We start from the raw sequence: 16,793 nt of genomic DNA on the forward strand, positions 1-16,793 counted from the left end.
TGAATATTCTACCTTTCACGCAAACAGGTCTGTGATCTTGAACATGACAGACTTCCACGAAGTCGCAAGGATTGTGGACAGTGCACGGGTTCAGACACTGTTGACTTATGCAGGCCAATTGAGAGAGACAGTCATCGTGCGTTTTGCATTTGGTATCTAACGAAACGAACGTATATTAGAAGCTCAAAATAACTCATCCACGAACGTTCAAACTAAACTTTCCATATAAAAGATTATCATAATTTATTCATTCTTCGTATCTTATTCAATGACTTCTCTAAATAAAAAATTCTCTAAATAAAAAGTATATATAAAAGTATACACATATATCTAAACAAAAAAACTAACAAAACAATAAACAGAAAATAGTATACACAATCCTCTAATTTCTAAGACATATAGTGGTTTTCGTGTTATATGTGTAAAGCCCAGAAACAGTCGTTAGTTTTACCAATTTAATTTTAAAGGAAACGTTTCATTCAACATTTATTATTACTTAAAATTTATAATTCGGAATTGTACGAAAATCGTTTTAAATGAAAAATACTGTTCGAAAGTTTCCTTTAAATTTCCATGAACTCCACAAAAAAACAATACAATTAATTAATTACTACTAAGATAAGCGAGAAGAAAACGTGCAAGGGCGCAACACAATAACGTACAACATGCAAAAGAGCGCTAATGCAGCAGGTCCATGTCTGCAGTGGATTACAGCAATAAACTGTAATTATACTTATATTTATATAACATTGATTAAATGTTTTATTTTTCTATCGTTTCCACGAATAATCGTTCGATCATCATGTATCGTGATCGTCAGTCTATGATCTATCGATCAGAAAAAATTTAAAAAAAATATATATATAAAACTCTCCAGAATTGGTTGCCTCCAATTTTTATCTGGATACTCGGATGATATCACGCTGACGAATGATTTGTCGAGACATATAGATTGGTGAACACGAGAACAACACATTTACAACTCCCGACGAGAAAAATCTTTTACCTGGGAGTACGCTACAATTAGATGTACTCTGGTTCATTGTTAGGTTGAAGCACACGGGCCGACACGTGTCATTCAAACAGATTTTACATTCAGTACCATTGGTGATCGTTTGGTCGCAAGGTGTCTGTCCTGTAGTATTTATAGGGGTTTCTAATGTGGGATATAACTCGGTGGTGGATTGTTCTAGCTCTGTAGAGTATGGTACCATTGTTGAATATGGTTCTGTGGAATATTGTATTGTTATTTGTGGCTGTTCCGTGGGATATTGTTGAGTTGTTGAAAATTGTTCCTCAGTGGTTGAATATTCTGTTGAATGCTGAGTAGTTGTAGAAGATTGTTGCATTGAATACTGTGTCGATTGCTGTTCGGTGAAATATTGATTAGTAACAGGCTGTGTTGTACTATATTGTTCAATTGTTGTCAGATGTTCTGTTGTTTGCTGTGGAATTGTAAAAGATTCTTCTATCGAGTATTGCGGTGTTCCTGATGATTGTTCGGTGGAGTATTGCATTACTGTTTGTAACTGTTCAGTTGTTGAAGAATATTCCTTGATATATTCAGTTGTTAAAGGTTGTTCTGTTGTATATTGTAAGGTTGTGGAAACTTCTTCTGTCGTATATTCTTGTGTTATTGCTCGTTGCTCAGTCGTAGAAGGTTGTTCGGTTAAATACTGTAAAGTCATAAAAGACTGTCCTGTTGAGTATTGCGTTGTGGAATACTGACTAGTTGTAGAAGGTTCCGTGATGTATTGGGTTGTTAGTTGTGGCTGTTCCGTAGTATATTGTTCAGTTGTCGAACTCTGTTCCTTTATATATTTCATTGTTGGAAATTGTTCGGTCGAATACTGTAAAATTGTAGGTTGTTCTGTTGAATATTCAGTCAAATGCAGTTCAGTTGTAGAAAGTTGTTCCGTACTTGTTCGCGGCTGTTCAGTCGTTGAATTTTCCAAAGATTCTTTTGTAAAATACCTAGTCCCTGTAGCTCCCTTCGTAAAATACTCTGTTGCAAAAGATCGTTCAGTTGATCCTTCAGTCGTTAAATACTGTTCTGTAGAATATCCTGTAGTTGTTCCGAATTTCTCTGTAGAAAGTTCTACGGTATTTAGAAATGGTCTTGTCGTATATTCCTCTGTCACTGGCTCAATTGTTGTTCCATGTTTCAAAGGATAGTCTGCCAGCACAGTTACCAATGTCACACCTTCTGTCGTCGTTAAATTCAAATTCTCAGTAACCAATCCCACGGTACTAGGACTTTCTTTAATTGTAATATTCTCGATAAAACTAGGTGTACTTGTCGATTCAGTAATCTCCGTAATTTCTGTAGGATATTCACCTACGTATATTGGAGTAACAGTAACAACGTCACCCGATGGTAACCTCTCATCCGGAGGATAAACGTACGTAACAGGAGTGACTATTTGAACTTTATCTGATTCAGTCATTCCTTTTATTAAATCCGTAGTAAATGTCATTTCTGTAGTGGAAATATATCGCGTAGTGTTAACATGAGATACAGTAGTTATCTCTTCGCTACTAGATTCAATACCTTTCACAGTTGGAACAACTTCAGTATCTTCTTCAGAAATACCTTTGACAGTATTTTCTTCTGAAATATCTGAAGCAATGGTGCTTTCTCTGCCTTTCACAGTTGTCGTCGGCATTGTAGAAGTCTCAAACACATGGACTGCCTCTGTGGTAGGCAAAGTTGATTTGATTTCTTTAATAATAGATACTTCCGAAACATCTGAAGTGGTAGTAGTTTCTATGGCTTCCATATGCGTTGTCAACATCATGGAAGTTTCCGATACATCACTTGCTAACGTTGTAGGTGAAGTTGATTCACTTTCTACAGGCATAGGAGTGCTTTCTTGAATGGTAGAAGTCTCGGTGAATATTCTGCTCGAAGATTCGGTGGTTTCGCTCGAATATGGAATTGTTGTACTTTCTTTCATAACAGTACTTTCTTCCGTAACAACAGGAGTTTTTTCAAAGCTAGGCTGCATAGTTGTTACAAGTGTAGACATCTCAGAAGTTACGGGTGTCGAGTAGTCAAGAGTTGACACGGTTGTGATGTATATACAAGTGTGATCATGTTGGTCGCAGTCACAAACAGGCCTGTGTGCTTTAACCCGACATGGAACTGTCGATCGACAGTGGTCGACGCAAGGATCAACGCAGGATCCATCGACACAGGCTTCTGTGTCGTTGCAGTCGTCATCGGACTCGCAGAAATGGTCGGGCGTGTGGTGGAGTACTGCTGCGGATTACAATAGAATATAAAACACGCTGAACGTACCAAAGAGAGAAATCGAGATAGCTGAAAGAGAGGCAGCTGAAAAACGTTTCAAAGCTCATCTCACTCTTTTCTTCGTTTAGGCCAAACCAGGCTACGATAACGTCTGATTTACTGGCTTTACTCCAAACAATATAGTATACATATATATATAAAAAAAAATATATTGCCTACGAATTATTAAGATTAAGTTATATATAAGCATGCTCGCGTAATAAATAGACAAGCTATCGGTCAGAAGTATATATATATATATAATCGATTAGGGTCTTTACAGAGACAGATGTAACGGAGAAAATAATAATCGTTGAACAGTGAGGACGTCGGCAGAGTAGAGGAGAGTATAGGTATCGGGAGACGAATAGTTGTATCTGTGGCATTTTGGAACCTGAAACATCTCATTTTCCCATTCAGGCGATGGAACATTCTCACTTTACGAAACGAACGAATTAATTAAATTTCATTCTTCAACGCTTAAAGACTAGATCGATTTTGATTTTATCTTTCACGCAAATTCATTAAGTCATTGATGTACGGATTTATGAGAAATTAGAAACTGGAAAAATGCACATATGGTGAATGCGAAGATATATATAAAACATACGAAAGATACGTATACAAAATACTGATAACCAACACGTTATCGAGTAATTCCATCATCTAAACGGTAAGAAACCTGAAAAACTAGCAACTAGTATGTTCGGTGTGAGGCGAGTATAAGTATAGTATAACAGTATAGTAGTATAGGCGAGTAAGAGTCAGACAGAGATCCAGACTAATATCATCGTGAACAAACTCGGTGAGAAAGGGAAAATACAGTAATCTGTATCAGCGATTTATATATGTATATATATATATATCCAAAAAAAAGAACGTGGAGCGAGATTTATAGGTATAGAGTAAACATAGAAAAAAGACCTGTAGAGCGTGAGAGCAAAAAAAAAAAAAGAGGAAAGAATAGAGAAGTAAGACAGACAGAGAGATAGGTGGTGAGAAATGGTGTTTACCTTTCATGCATCCGTATTTAGTGTCTGGCACAAAGCCGGGGGGACAGAACTTGCAGATAGGCTTGTGCTCCTCCACGTAACAGGGGGCATCAGCCGGACAGGTGGAGTTTCTGCATGGGTCCACGCAGCGATAGTTGCGGCACGCCAAATCTGGAGAGCAGCCACTGTCTCGCAGGCAAATGGAGAGGGAGGGATTGCAGTTTTGTGTGCATATGCAGACGGGACGGTGGTCCAGGACATCGCAGGTTTTGTCAGCCGTGCACGGCCGTTTCTTTCGCACGTTACACGGATTCTGGCATTTCCCATTGACGCACGCGGCGTTCGACGGACAGTCGAAGTCCCTCGTGCAAGTCAATGTGTCGGGCGCGCATGTCAGCTCGCCGACCTCGTTCACGACGAATCCGTATTTGCATACGCACATGGGCCTGTGGTTCCGCACCTGGCATCTCTTATTTACCTCGCAGTTGTATCGCGAGCTTAGACAGGGATCGCGACACTCTCCGGTACGCGTGTGACAGGACAAACTCTCCGGGCAGTCGCGATCGGACGAGCAACCGATGTTCGGCGTAGGCCGGGGATTCAGCGTTTCGCATTTCGGGTCTGGATGACAGGCGGTGTGAGGCATACCGATATAACACTGAGGGCAGGAGCATCGTGGCTTGTGCAGAACCACACGGCACAGCGCGTTGATCCCACAGGCGCCGCGGAGACCGCACGGGTCCACGCATTGCAGGTTTATGCAGGCTTTCTCATTGGGGCACTCTAGGTCACTGGTGCATTCGCGCTCTAGATAACCCACGATTTTCACGATTCGTTTGTTCATTTTTGTTTAATTTTTTTTTTTTTTTTTTAGTTTTTTAGTTTGTATTTTTTTTGAGAGAGAGAGAGAGTCGGTGATCATGTGGCAGATGTGGTGATCATGTGGTGTAGAGTCACGTTGGTGGAGAATTGGTAGGTGGTGATAGTGGTGGTGATGGGATAGGGGGGAAAAAAAAGAAAAAAGCATTTATAAGAACTGTGAAAAGAAACTTTCTCACAAATAACATAAACCACATGCTTTGTATTCGTAATACGGAAATAAGTAGGGTAGCTTTTGTGAAGAAGTAGAGAACCGAACTTTTACACTGTTTTAACCGGGACATTAATACGAGACAAGATATCTCGTATTTATTACAATGTATGTATATACGTATAAATTGGCAAGCAGCGATATTTACAAACACAAGCCCCCACAGAATTCAAAAGAAAATAAGAGGGAAAATAATGTAAAACAGTGGATAAATCCAGCAAAAAAATAACAAGCATGGGTATATGAGAATGTCCCTTTCGCAGTTCCCAATCTGTATTCATTAGTCCTAGGTCTAAAAGAATAAACTGATCATTCTGGTGTTTCATTCTCTGTGAAATGTGTACCTTTTTTTTTTGCATTCTCTGTGATAATTGCCGTTTCTCTCTGTCTCTACTTTTTTTCACTCTTTTTCCGTTTCATTATCATTCTCTTTTTCTTTTCTATATCATACTTTTGTAAAAGTACTTTTTTTTTCTCGGTTTCCACAAGACAGATTGGATACTGAAATAAACATTCTACATATGAATAGTTATGTGTGAGACATGTGTGAAACGTGTTCCTCGACATATTATGTACAGTATTGCCTAACTGTATAGATATATATGTACAGGTATATAATGTCTTCCGCGCGACCATTTTGTGAGTAAAATCCAGTGTCGTACGCTCTTTGTATCGTATTTTTGTACAATATGTATATATAATAATAATAACGACAAATCTATTTACGTATGGAATCGTCTAAAATAACTGGTCCAATCACATCTGTCTCTCGATTGTTAAACGATTCACTGGATTAATACATTCTAATGGTATTACTTCAAGTCCTACTAAAGACGATAATACATGGTTATTCTACGGACCATGTTCCTCTGTTTCGTCAGTATTGCTCGCTAGTCACAAAATGCTGTACATGGAAAATTAATCGATCTGCCTGGTTAAACAGTTAGTAGGCCGTCTCTTACCTGTCGTGCACTCGATGTCCGGCGATCCACTGGTACCTGGTGGACATCTGCACACGAATATCGCTCCGTCTCGTATGCATTCCGCACCCTTGCCGCAACCATTCGTTCGACAATCTCCTGAACTCTTGTCCGCGATACCTGTGCTCGCGATAAAAAAAATTAGCCATGGATGAAAATTGAGACTAATGAAACGAACTCATAATTTTGAGGAAATAACAAAAAATTTTACGATTTACTAAATGTTATAGAAGTATTTTAAATGTCTCATATTTTATATTACACTGTAGTTTGTGCGATTTCCTGTAAATGCATAAAATCACTTTACGTCTAATCATAATATGATTATGAATTTTTTTCCAATATTAAACAGATTATTAAAGAAATAGAATTCAATGATACAAATTGATTGAATGATAATGTTGCGTTGACATGATGATTGACCTTAATGTACGAATCAAAATATCATTATCTGTTAAAAATTATTAGTATGAATTTACTTACAAGTCTGTGTTGGATCTCCAGATGGATAATTCGATGGACAATAACACTGTGGTTGATTCTTGTAAATCCTACACGCGGCATTCACTCCGCAGCGTATATCCTTGCACAGTTCTCCGCCGTCGCAAATACAAGCCTGATGAGGATCACCATAGCATCCAGGATCGCAAGTACATTCGAATCCATTGAGAGTTTCTCTGCATTTTGCGTTCACGCCACATGGTCTTCTTAAGCACTCGTCTCCACCTAAAACACATCATTCAAAACTAATCTTTGCCAAATTTAAAAATTACAGAATAAAATAAATTTTATTAAAAAAAAAATTCTACGAAATGAAAGAGGAGGAGAAAAATTTCTAAAAAGAAGAAACTCTACAAAATACAAGGAAAGAAAAGAAAAATATCTAAAAAAATTACCTTTCTTACAGTTGATCTTAGGATTTCCATAATGTCCAGGTGGACAAGAGCACTGAGCCTTTCTATTAACCACTCTACATTGTGCATTGAAGCCACAGACACCATGTTGCAAGCAAGGATTCGTGCAGACACCATCCTCGCTGCAGCGTTTATTAGCTTCACAGTCGTCGTCATGATGACACTCCAGTTGATAACATTCTTGACTGGGTTCTCCTTGATATCCTTCTGGACACAAGCATACTGCTCTATGGTTCGAAACACGACACAGAGCGTTGACACCACAGGGAGATCCATTGGCTGAGCAAGGATTCTCGCACTGACCACTGACGCAGGATAATGAGGATGGACAGTCGGAATGAGTGCGACAACCGATGAGGCATAGTCCTTTGTCGCAAACGTATCCCTGTAAGTTAAATGGTACATTTAATAAGAATATTCAATTTAATATTTTAATTGTAACTTAATGAAGAATTTTATATTTTATGGAAGAATTAAAGATTTTTTGAAAGTGGTACCTTTGGACAATAGTTGTTAACGTCACATATGATGCGACATTTCCCGGTGTGACAAATTTCCCCGCAAGAGCATTGATCCTGACTATAGCAGCTCTTCGTGCAAAAACCAATTTCATCGCATTCACAAGTACCATCGCAAGGAATCATAGATTTCGCGCAGCTAATCAAAGCATTCCCATAATAATTAGCTGGGCAACTACACTGTGCCACGTGATTTACCACGCGACATCCTGCACATTCTCCGCAAGCCTTGCCACCCTCACAAGGATCTATACAATAATGTATACTATATAATAATCTGTCAATCATGTATATTAATATTTCTATGAATTAATAATTGAGTATACCGATATATACATATCAGATGTAACTCTCCTTTTTTCAATTTTTTCCAATTATTTTAGATTTTTTATTCTTTACGCTACATGCACATCAATTATTTTAGATATCAAAATAAACACGAAAGTTAATATGCGAAAAACCATTGTACAAAATATACAATGATATTATATAGAAATCAAATTTTAAAAATATTCAGTCTATATTCGGTCTACTTACTTCTACACTTGTTATTCACGCAGGACTCATCGTTAGGACAACTGTTATCGCTTCGACATCCAATATCACAGAGCCTATTTTGACAAATCTGATTGGCCACGCAGTGATCGTCGCTGTTGCAAATAGCTTTGCAGATTCCACCATCGCACCGTTCGTCGCTCAAGCAATTAGCATCGCTACAAGATGATTTACATGGAAATAAATTCAAAAACGATAAGAAACAATCATGTTGTTTGAATGCTTAATCAGCTTACCTTCTACACGTAGCGTAACAGGATCTTCCGTAACAAGTCTGACCAGTTGCACATTCCTGTTCATTATTACAAGGTAAGAACGCCTGTTTGCAACCAATTAGAGGATCACCGACTAATGGTATAGGACAAGAACACGCTCTCTGATGATTTACGACCGCGCACTTCGCATTTACTCCACAGACATCAGGAAGAGAACAAGGATCTATGAGGCACAGATAAAATCAAGATTATAATTCAATTCAATCATGTTAACAAGTTTTATGACTTTACTGGCAGAATTACTAAACTAATTAGAAGATTAATTATTATAGTAATTAAATATCCATTCGAAAAGAGTTTCTTATTTAAAAAAAACGTCGTTTTGGAAAAGTTTCGCTTAGGAATAAGTCTGTTCGGGAAAATTTTCATTTAAAAGAAGGCTCATTTTCTCAAAACTTTTGTAAAGTCTTGTATCTTTCTATATACCATTCATTTTAATTTTAATATTATATATTTGAACTATTAAAATTTCTCACCTTGACACTGATTGTTCAAACAAGCGAAATTCTCCTGGCACTCCACATCGGCGCGACATCCAATGACACAAACCAATCCCTCACAAATCTCCCCGCTTCTACAATCCTCATCTCTTCTACACAACGATTTACAAATTCCTGAAGGATCACATCGTTCGTTACTCAAACAATTCAAGTCTGTAGAGCATACAGGAGTGCAGACTCCTCCTATGCAAGCTGTTCCTGTTGCACAGTCTCTGTTCGCTTGACAGATAGGCCCAGGTGATCTCAAACAAGCTACTTTCGCAGTTGGATTCGGTATGAAGCCTGCTGGACACGAACAAGTGGCTCGTTGATTGAATACTGTACACTTGGCGTTTGGTCCACAAGGGGTGGCTTCGCAAGGATTGGTGCACTTGTTCGTAATACAAGCTTCGTTCGCGTTGCAATCTTCGTCCGCGCGACAACCAAACGTGCACATGTTGTTCAGACAGATGTGACCCAGGAAACAGTCGTTATCGAGTCTACAGGTGAGAAGACAGTTTCCACGAACGCATTTTTCATTGAAGGCGCACTCGTTGTCGGTAGAGCAAATTGGAAGGCACACGTTGTCACGACAAGTGTTGCCATCGTTGCAGTCATTGGTGTCTCTGCAGGACACGGGCACTGAAACCAATAAATATTTATCTCATTTAAAAAATTCATTGTTATTCTATTTAGATGGACAGGAACAAAGTTTCTCGCTTACATCTGACGCATTCCACTTCCGAGTTACCAGTGAACCCAGGTGGACAGCTGCATTGTTTAATGTGACTCCTCACGTCGCATTCCGCATTTATTCCACACGCAGCCCTCACGTTGCATGGATCCAAGCATTGTCCGTTGAGGCACACGTCTGACAAGTTGCATTCTTCGTCCGATTGACAGGACGCTGCAAGAATTTCACAACACATCTCTCCTAATCCGTCTGTACATAGAAAATTGAGAGATTGCTCTGACTCATTGAACGATACTCACGTCGACAGATTCCCTCGTAACAGTAAGTATTGGGCGAGCAGTCTATGCCTGACGAACAAATAACCGGTTTAGGTCGACAACCTATACTTAGATTGTTCGAATCACCCTCGTAATCGGGCCGGCACTGACAGGCTGCTGCGTGATTAGTGGCCACACAGTCGGCGTTTGGACCACACTGTGTACGTGAACAAACATCTGCAACGTCGAGTATAAAATTAGAATGATTGATTGTGAGATAAACTGATTTTCAGTCTGTATCTTGTTTTTAGGGTTTCTAAGCGTATTAATCTCCTCGATCCAACAGATCTTGTTAAATTTTAAATCAAAGTAAATCATAAGATAAAATTAGGAAATTTTAACTTTCTTAATAAAATTAATTGAAAAAACAATCATCACTAAATGAATCTCTTTCAAAAAATCTAAAAATCTATACACATACCGAAGCATTTAGGTACATTGTTAATATTTATACACTTGGCAGACAGTGGACAATCTCCATCTTGCAAACATTCGACTGGTGGTTGACAGCCGCTGTTATAAGGATCTCCAACCATTCCATGTTGACAGTAACACTTATAAGATCCTCTGGAATTTTCACACACACCACCAGGAGCGCAAGGTTCGTTCAGACAATAATCGATCAATTGACATCCGTGAGTAGGTTCTCCAGTGTAACCTGGTTGACACGTGCAAACCTAGAACAAAATAGAAAATACAATAATTTTAAATTTAAAAATTTTTTAATTCTCAAATCTTCCATAATTCAATAACCAACTACCTGAACGTGTCTCTCCGCTGTACAAATAGCATTAACACCGCAAGGATTGTGAGCTAAGCAAGCAATTCTGCATTTGTGCGCGTCGCAAATCTTCTCCGCGCTGCAATCGTCGTTGACTTCACACTCAATAGGTTGACAACCGATCTTATCGTCCTTTGCATTACCAAAGAATCCAGATTTGCAAGAGCAAACTGCAGCATGATCATCTGCTCTACATTCAGCGTTACGTCCACAGAGGACCAAATCACAAGCTTTATGACATTCCGCTTGGCCAATATTATTCTTGAGACATTTTTCATCGTAAGAACAATCGTTGTCGGATATACAACGTAGCTCCTGAACACAGATATTGTTGTGACAGTACTGATACTCAGGACAACTGGAATTGCTTTTACAAGTGGGCTGGCAGAGTCCATTGATGCAAAGCTGGTCACCAATGCAGTCTCTCGTGCTTCCACAAAGTGCTTTAACAAAATGGAATGTAAGAAAGTATCGTGAATTTCGAGTAAATCAAAAGTTTGGGCTCAGTTCTAAATGTTAAATAATTGCAATAAAGCTTCTATATTCCCGGATTCAATATCCGCGGTTTTACTACTGAATAATCATACGTAATTTATATTTAGCAATATCCATTAAATGAATATTCAATACCAAAATTATAGTTGAAGTTCAATTTTAAAGTTATACAATACTGTGAGCCAGAGAAAAGTGAATACGTTAAATTATATTTCTCTACTCACCAGTACATATTCCTCCATTGCAAGCTGAACCAGTAGCACACTGAGAGTCCGATTTACAATATTGAACAGGCGTGCAGCCCAAATTTGGATCACCTGTGCCACCAGGCTGACACGTACACACTGCACTGTGATTTAAAGGAGAGCAATCTGCCCCGTGTCCACATACGTTCGAAAGAGAGCAAGGATCGACGCACTTGTGATTAAAACACGCGTCGGAAGGACCACAATCACTGTGATAATTGCACTCTAAGAGAATACATTCCGTCTAAAATTGAAAAAAACATGACGTAATTGTCACAATTAGTAAAAGGATTGTTGCAACAACAAATTAACTCTATTTTCACAATAATTTAAGAAAAGACCATAAAAAAATCAACTCAAAAAAAAACATTTATATTAATCTAATCTAATATATTATACTTACTGCTGGATTGCCAGTAGTTTGACCAGGACATCTGCAAAGTGGAACGTGGTCGTGAACGAAACATTCAGCGTTCCTTCCGCATGAAATTCCACCCGATGACACGTCGCAAGGATTGGTACACCTGTTATCGATACAAGCAGCAGTATTTGGACAATCGAGATCCGTAAAACAGTCTCCTGGTTGTTTGCAGCCGGATTTAAAAGGATCTCCAACCAAACCATGGGGACAGACGCAAGCGAACGAACTTTCCGTATTTTGACAACTATAAAAAATATTTTAATTTCGTGTAAATGATTAGTTTTTTTATTCATATCTTAATAAACCAATAGATAAGATTATAGATAAATTTATGTTAGAATATTTAATTATTGCATAATAATCATCGTGGTGAAACTGGTATTTCTATTATTATAGAATTGTATAGTATTAGTATAATATTGTATAGTATTAGTATAAATATAATATTTTAGAATGATTAAAATAAGCTGAATATCATCGACAATATAATTTTAAATAATATAAATGACAGAAAAGAATAAAATTCTGAGGTAACTTACAGTGCAGAAGAGTGACAAGGATTCTTTAAGCATTCGTCAATGTCTACACAAATATCACCAACTAACTCGAAGCCAGGATAACATTTGCATATTCCAGAATGATCGGATGCTATGCAATTGCCATAGCCACAATCCACTTGATTACAAGGACCTGGATAAATTAATAAGTAAGAAGAAAAAATAAATCACGTTACAAATCATAATTAATAATTAATTCTTACATATGTAAGATATTCACTCTGTGATTCACTTTCTGTGTATGCATATTTATTTATACGCTAAACCAAAAGCGATTATTTTCGTGAAAAGTCAAGCAATCTTCGTAGAAAACCATATACAATATTTTAAAAATTTTAAATTGATCAATATTAATTCATAATAATAATTGTTATTAATTAGTAATTTAATAGTTTCAAATAAATTTTTAAATGTATTTTGTGTATTTTAAAATAAAATTGTATTAGAATTTCAAGAAAATATGAAGGAGAAACTATCATATTCGATTTACGAAAAAAGAACTTCAACTCCCAAATTGCTGAATTGTAATTATTTTAAATGCCAACATAAAAATTAAAATCGAATAACTTATTTTAAGTAACTATTTTAATTAATTATAATTAAATTCATCACTTACTGCTACATTTATTGGTATCTTGGTTGCAATATTTGTCTATAGGGCAATCATTGTTAGATAGACATTCCACTCTGAAGCATCCTGAAGAGTCTCCGATGTAACCAGGCTGACATTGGCACGCAGCCGTGTGATCCAAAACAGAGCAAATAGTGTTGAGTCCACAGTCGACCAGAGAGCAAGGGTCGGTGCAATTATGTTGAACGCAAGCCTGTGAATCGGCACAATCTGCGTTTACGGTACATTGATGAGGAATCACACAACCTGATCCCACAGGATCACCAGCTGTGCCTTGCGGACAAACACAGCGATAAGATCCATGAAGATTAACGCACTCAGCACTCGAATGACACGGTTGATCGTCGCACTCGTTGATATCTAAACAGTGCTCCGGTCCGGCGATGAATCCATGACTGCATCTACGAAAGAAGATTTGAATAAGAGAAAATGCTTTATAATAATTGGAAATGAAAATAGTAAAAAATATATCAGAATAACTCTAAGTAATTATAAATAATTTTTAATATGTCGCTGTATCAGAGGAACATTATGAACACGTAATTCGAAACTGAAAGAAATATATTTTATGGAATCGTGTTAAATTCAATACTTACTTGCATTTGTTATTGATGCACACCTCGTTATCATTGCAACCGACGTCGGAGGTGCAACCTACTTCGCAAGCTCCATCGATGCATAATTCACCTGGCAAACAATTGCTGTCGCTGTAACACACTTTCACGCATATTCCATTCTTGCAACGTTCTCCTTCGGCACAGTTGTTCTGTTCGCTGCATTGACATTGGCAGAATCCAGAGACACAGAGATGTTGGCTAGGGCATTCTTGAGGACCTTCACAGATACTCGGTACTCTGACGCAACCTTGTTGGGGTGTAGGATTCCCGTGGAATCCAAGCGGACAGGTGCACGTTGTGGCGTGATTTGTGCAGCTACAGATCGCGTTTGGACCACAAACGTCCTTCCTCTTGCACGGGTCTGAATGGAAAATTAGATTATTAATTTATTAGTCAAATTAGATTCTAAAAAATTTATTACATTTTTAAAGACACTTATTAATGACTTAATACCTTGACACTTGTTATTAATGCAGGACTCCGTCAAAGGACAGTTTTTGTTGCTTCGACATCCAAGAATACATATTCCGTTGACACAAGCCTGATCAGTCTGACACTGTGTATGAGTAACACAAGGTACCATACACTTACTATTCACGCATTTCTCTCCAGCAGAGCAGTCAGTAGTCGCTCGACAAACAGCTACAACAAATAATAAATTGATTTTCTTAATAAAACCAATAATAAAAATTTCCTCAAAGGCAACTGAGATACACTTCATATAATAAAGTAATAATAATAATATTTAGCGTGAAAATTTCCAAAGTCTCCAAAAATGATGAATTTTATATTGAATAATATGCAAAATTAATATTCTTAATGAAATAGTAATATAATACATATTTGTTTTCATTATATTACTGCACATAATTGCTAAAATCAACAAATCGAATTTAAATCCTTGTTAATCCAAATTCTAATTTTCGCTATATTAAAATTGTTAAAAACAATAGATTAATAATTCTAGTATTAATTTAAGAAAACGAATCTTACCTATACACTGTCCTTCAAGACAGACACTTTCCACGCAATCAGCATCTACATTGCAATAGTTCGTAGCGCGGACGCAGCCATCCTGCGGGCCCTTCGAAGATGGAATGAACTTATGAATACACTTGCAAGTGGGTTGTCCATTGATAATGTCACAAATCGAATTCGGTCCACAGGCGTTTTCGCAAGGATTCACGCATCGATGATTGTGACAAATAGAATGCACTGGACAATCCTTGGCAGTGGCGCAATATCCCTCCGGTTGGCAACCTTTCACGTAAGGGTCACCAACAAAATTCGATGGACACTGGCAAACAGGATTATTAGACGGTCCAGGAACACACAGAGCTGTTTCGTGACAAGGATTCGGGTGGCAAGCTTCAAGAGCAACGCATTCAACATCAGGAACAGGATTGGGCTTCAATCCTGGTGGACACTGACAAATTGCCTTATGATCATCCGCGATGCAAACGGCGTTCACGCCGCAAGCATCTTCATCGCAAGCGTCGTAGCAAGTGTTTGTCAATCTATTGCAAAGCTGAGTAGGTGGACAGTCGATATTATACACGCATGGAACAGTTTTACATCCTTTCATAACGTCGTTAGGATCGCCAGCGTAGAGGCCAGGTGGACACTCGCAATTGGCTACGTGATTATGCACCACGCACAAAGCGTTTGGACCGCACGAAACAAAATTACAGACTGGTTGACAAGTCAGAAGGCCATCTTTCGTGCTTCTACAGGTCTGATCTTCCGGACATTCACTGTCAGTGGAACACCGATCCTTTCTAGGTGTCTGACATCCCTGACGATCGTTTGGATTACCAACGAAACCAGACAGACATTCACAACGGCCTCGATGTCTCTCTGCTACGCACTGAGAATTAATTGCACAAGTAAAGCTTTTACACACGGAGACACACTTTAATACACCAAGTGCATCTGGTCTGCATGCTTCTGTGGCGTGACAGTCGTCATCGGATATACAATCAGGGACAGATGGTTTCTCGCAGGATGATAGTATTGGATTCCATTCGTAGCTATCCTGACACCTGCATGTTGCGTGACCAGGGATTATATCAGGTTCACATTTTTGATGAGCACCGCAGACCACCTTGCTGCATGGATTCACACACTCGCGGAAACCACCGTCTAGAAGGATACAGAAGGAACCTTCCGCGCAATCTGAGTCATGTTTGCATCCTGGTGTTATCACTGATTTAAGCGGCTGACAGCCTTCTATGAGATTGCTTGGATTTCCCTCGTATCCATCGATGCAGAGACACGAAGACACGTGATTCTGGGTGACGCACAACGCGTTTGGACCACACTGTAACTTGCTGCACGCGTCCACGCACTTTCTGACGCCTTTTCCAACTTGGAAACAGATCTGTTGAGGTTCGCAGTCCAGATCGTTGGAGCAGTGACCGTGAAGATGGCAACCTTTGGTCAGATCGTTGGGATTACCGCTATAACCGGGTGGACACAAGCAAGCTCCATCCTGGCAAATTGATCTGGGACCACATTTCACGTCGCTGCAACGGTTTATGCATTTGCCAGATACGCAAGTGTAATCGAATGGACAGAGAACTGAATCACTGCAGCTACAGGTTGATGGATCGGTGCAAGGACCAACTTGAACTTGTTGACAACCGATGAAGGGATTGCCGAAATAGCTATCTTTGCAGCGACAGTCGTAACTGCCGATTGTATTGATGCACACTGCGTTGTTTCCGCAAGCGTTTCCATTGCACTCGTTGATGTCTAAAGTAATTGATAAAACTCATTTTGTGTTGTAAAGTTCTTAAATCTTTTTCTAATTTTTAGGAGGAAACACAGAGTTGTGAAAAGATTGACGATATCTTTTTTAACTATTCTAGAATTCTTAGATTTTTTAGATTTTCTTACGAAACAAGTACGAAGTTAGAGAAGAATATTATAATTATTAAA

At 38.5% G+C, this 16,793-nt stretch overlaps 1 protein-coding gene across 1 annotated transcript in view; it reads right to left on the bottom strand.

Annotated features, from left to right (window-relative positions):
• The window catches only part of LOC122536446, a 117,745-nt gene that overhangs the window by 60,070 nt on the left and 40,882 nt on the right, over nt 1-16,793 (bottom strand). Inside the window, exons 21-41 of the mRNA XM_043668821.1 lie at nt 14,847-16,607; nt 14,307-14,495; nt 13,833-14,214; nt 13,222-13,637; nt 12,588-12,738; nt 12,031-12,292; nt 11,607-11,871; nt 10,867-11,330; nt 10,528-10,783; nt 10,089-10,283; nt 9,820-10,002; nt 9,093-9,737; nt 8,578-8,779; nt 8,324-8,499; nt 7,766-8,034; nt 7,251-7,653; nt 6,838-7,080; nt 6,337-6,474; nt 4,306-5,091; nt 1,007-3,262; nt 13-156 (exon numbers count right to left, since the gene is read on the bottom strand). Coding sequence (XP_043524756.1) covers nt 13-156; nt 1,007-3,262; nt 4,306-5,091; nt 6,337-6,474; nt 6,838-7,080; nt 7,251-7,653; nt 7,766-8,034; nt 8,324-8,499; nt 8,578-8,779; nt 9,093-9,737; nt 9,820-10,002; nt 10,089-10,283; nt 10,528-10,783; nt 10,867-11,330; nt 11,607-11,871; nt 12,031-12,292; nt 12,588-12,738; nt 13,222-13,637; nt 13,833-14,214; nt 14,307-14,495; nt 14,847-16,607 — 9,786 coding nt within the window. The remainder of the gene's footprint in view (nt 1-12; nt 157-1,006; nt 3,263-4,305; nt 5,092-6,336; nt 6,475-6,837; nt 7,081-7,250; nt 7,654-7,765; nt 8,035-8,323; nt 8,500-8,577; nt 8,780-9,092; nt 9,738-9,819; nt 10,003-10,088; nt 10,284-10,527; nt 10,784-10,866; nt 11,331-11,606; nt 11,872-12,030; nt 12,293-12,587; nt 12,739-13,221; nt 13,638-13,832; nt 14,215-14,306; nt 14,496-14,846; nt 16,608-16,793) is intronic.

This window comes from Frieseomelitta varia, unplaced genomic scaffold (genome assembly GCF_011392965.1).
Source record: "Frieseomelitta varia isolate USP_RPSP 00005682 unplaced genomic scaffold, Fvar_1.2 scaffold_835, whole genome shotgun sequence".
NCBI lineage: Eukaryota > Metazoa > Arthropoda > Insecta > Hymenoptera > Apidae > Frieseomelitta > Frieseomelitta varia.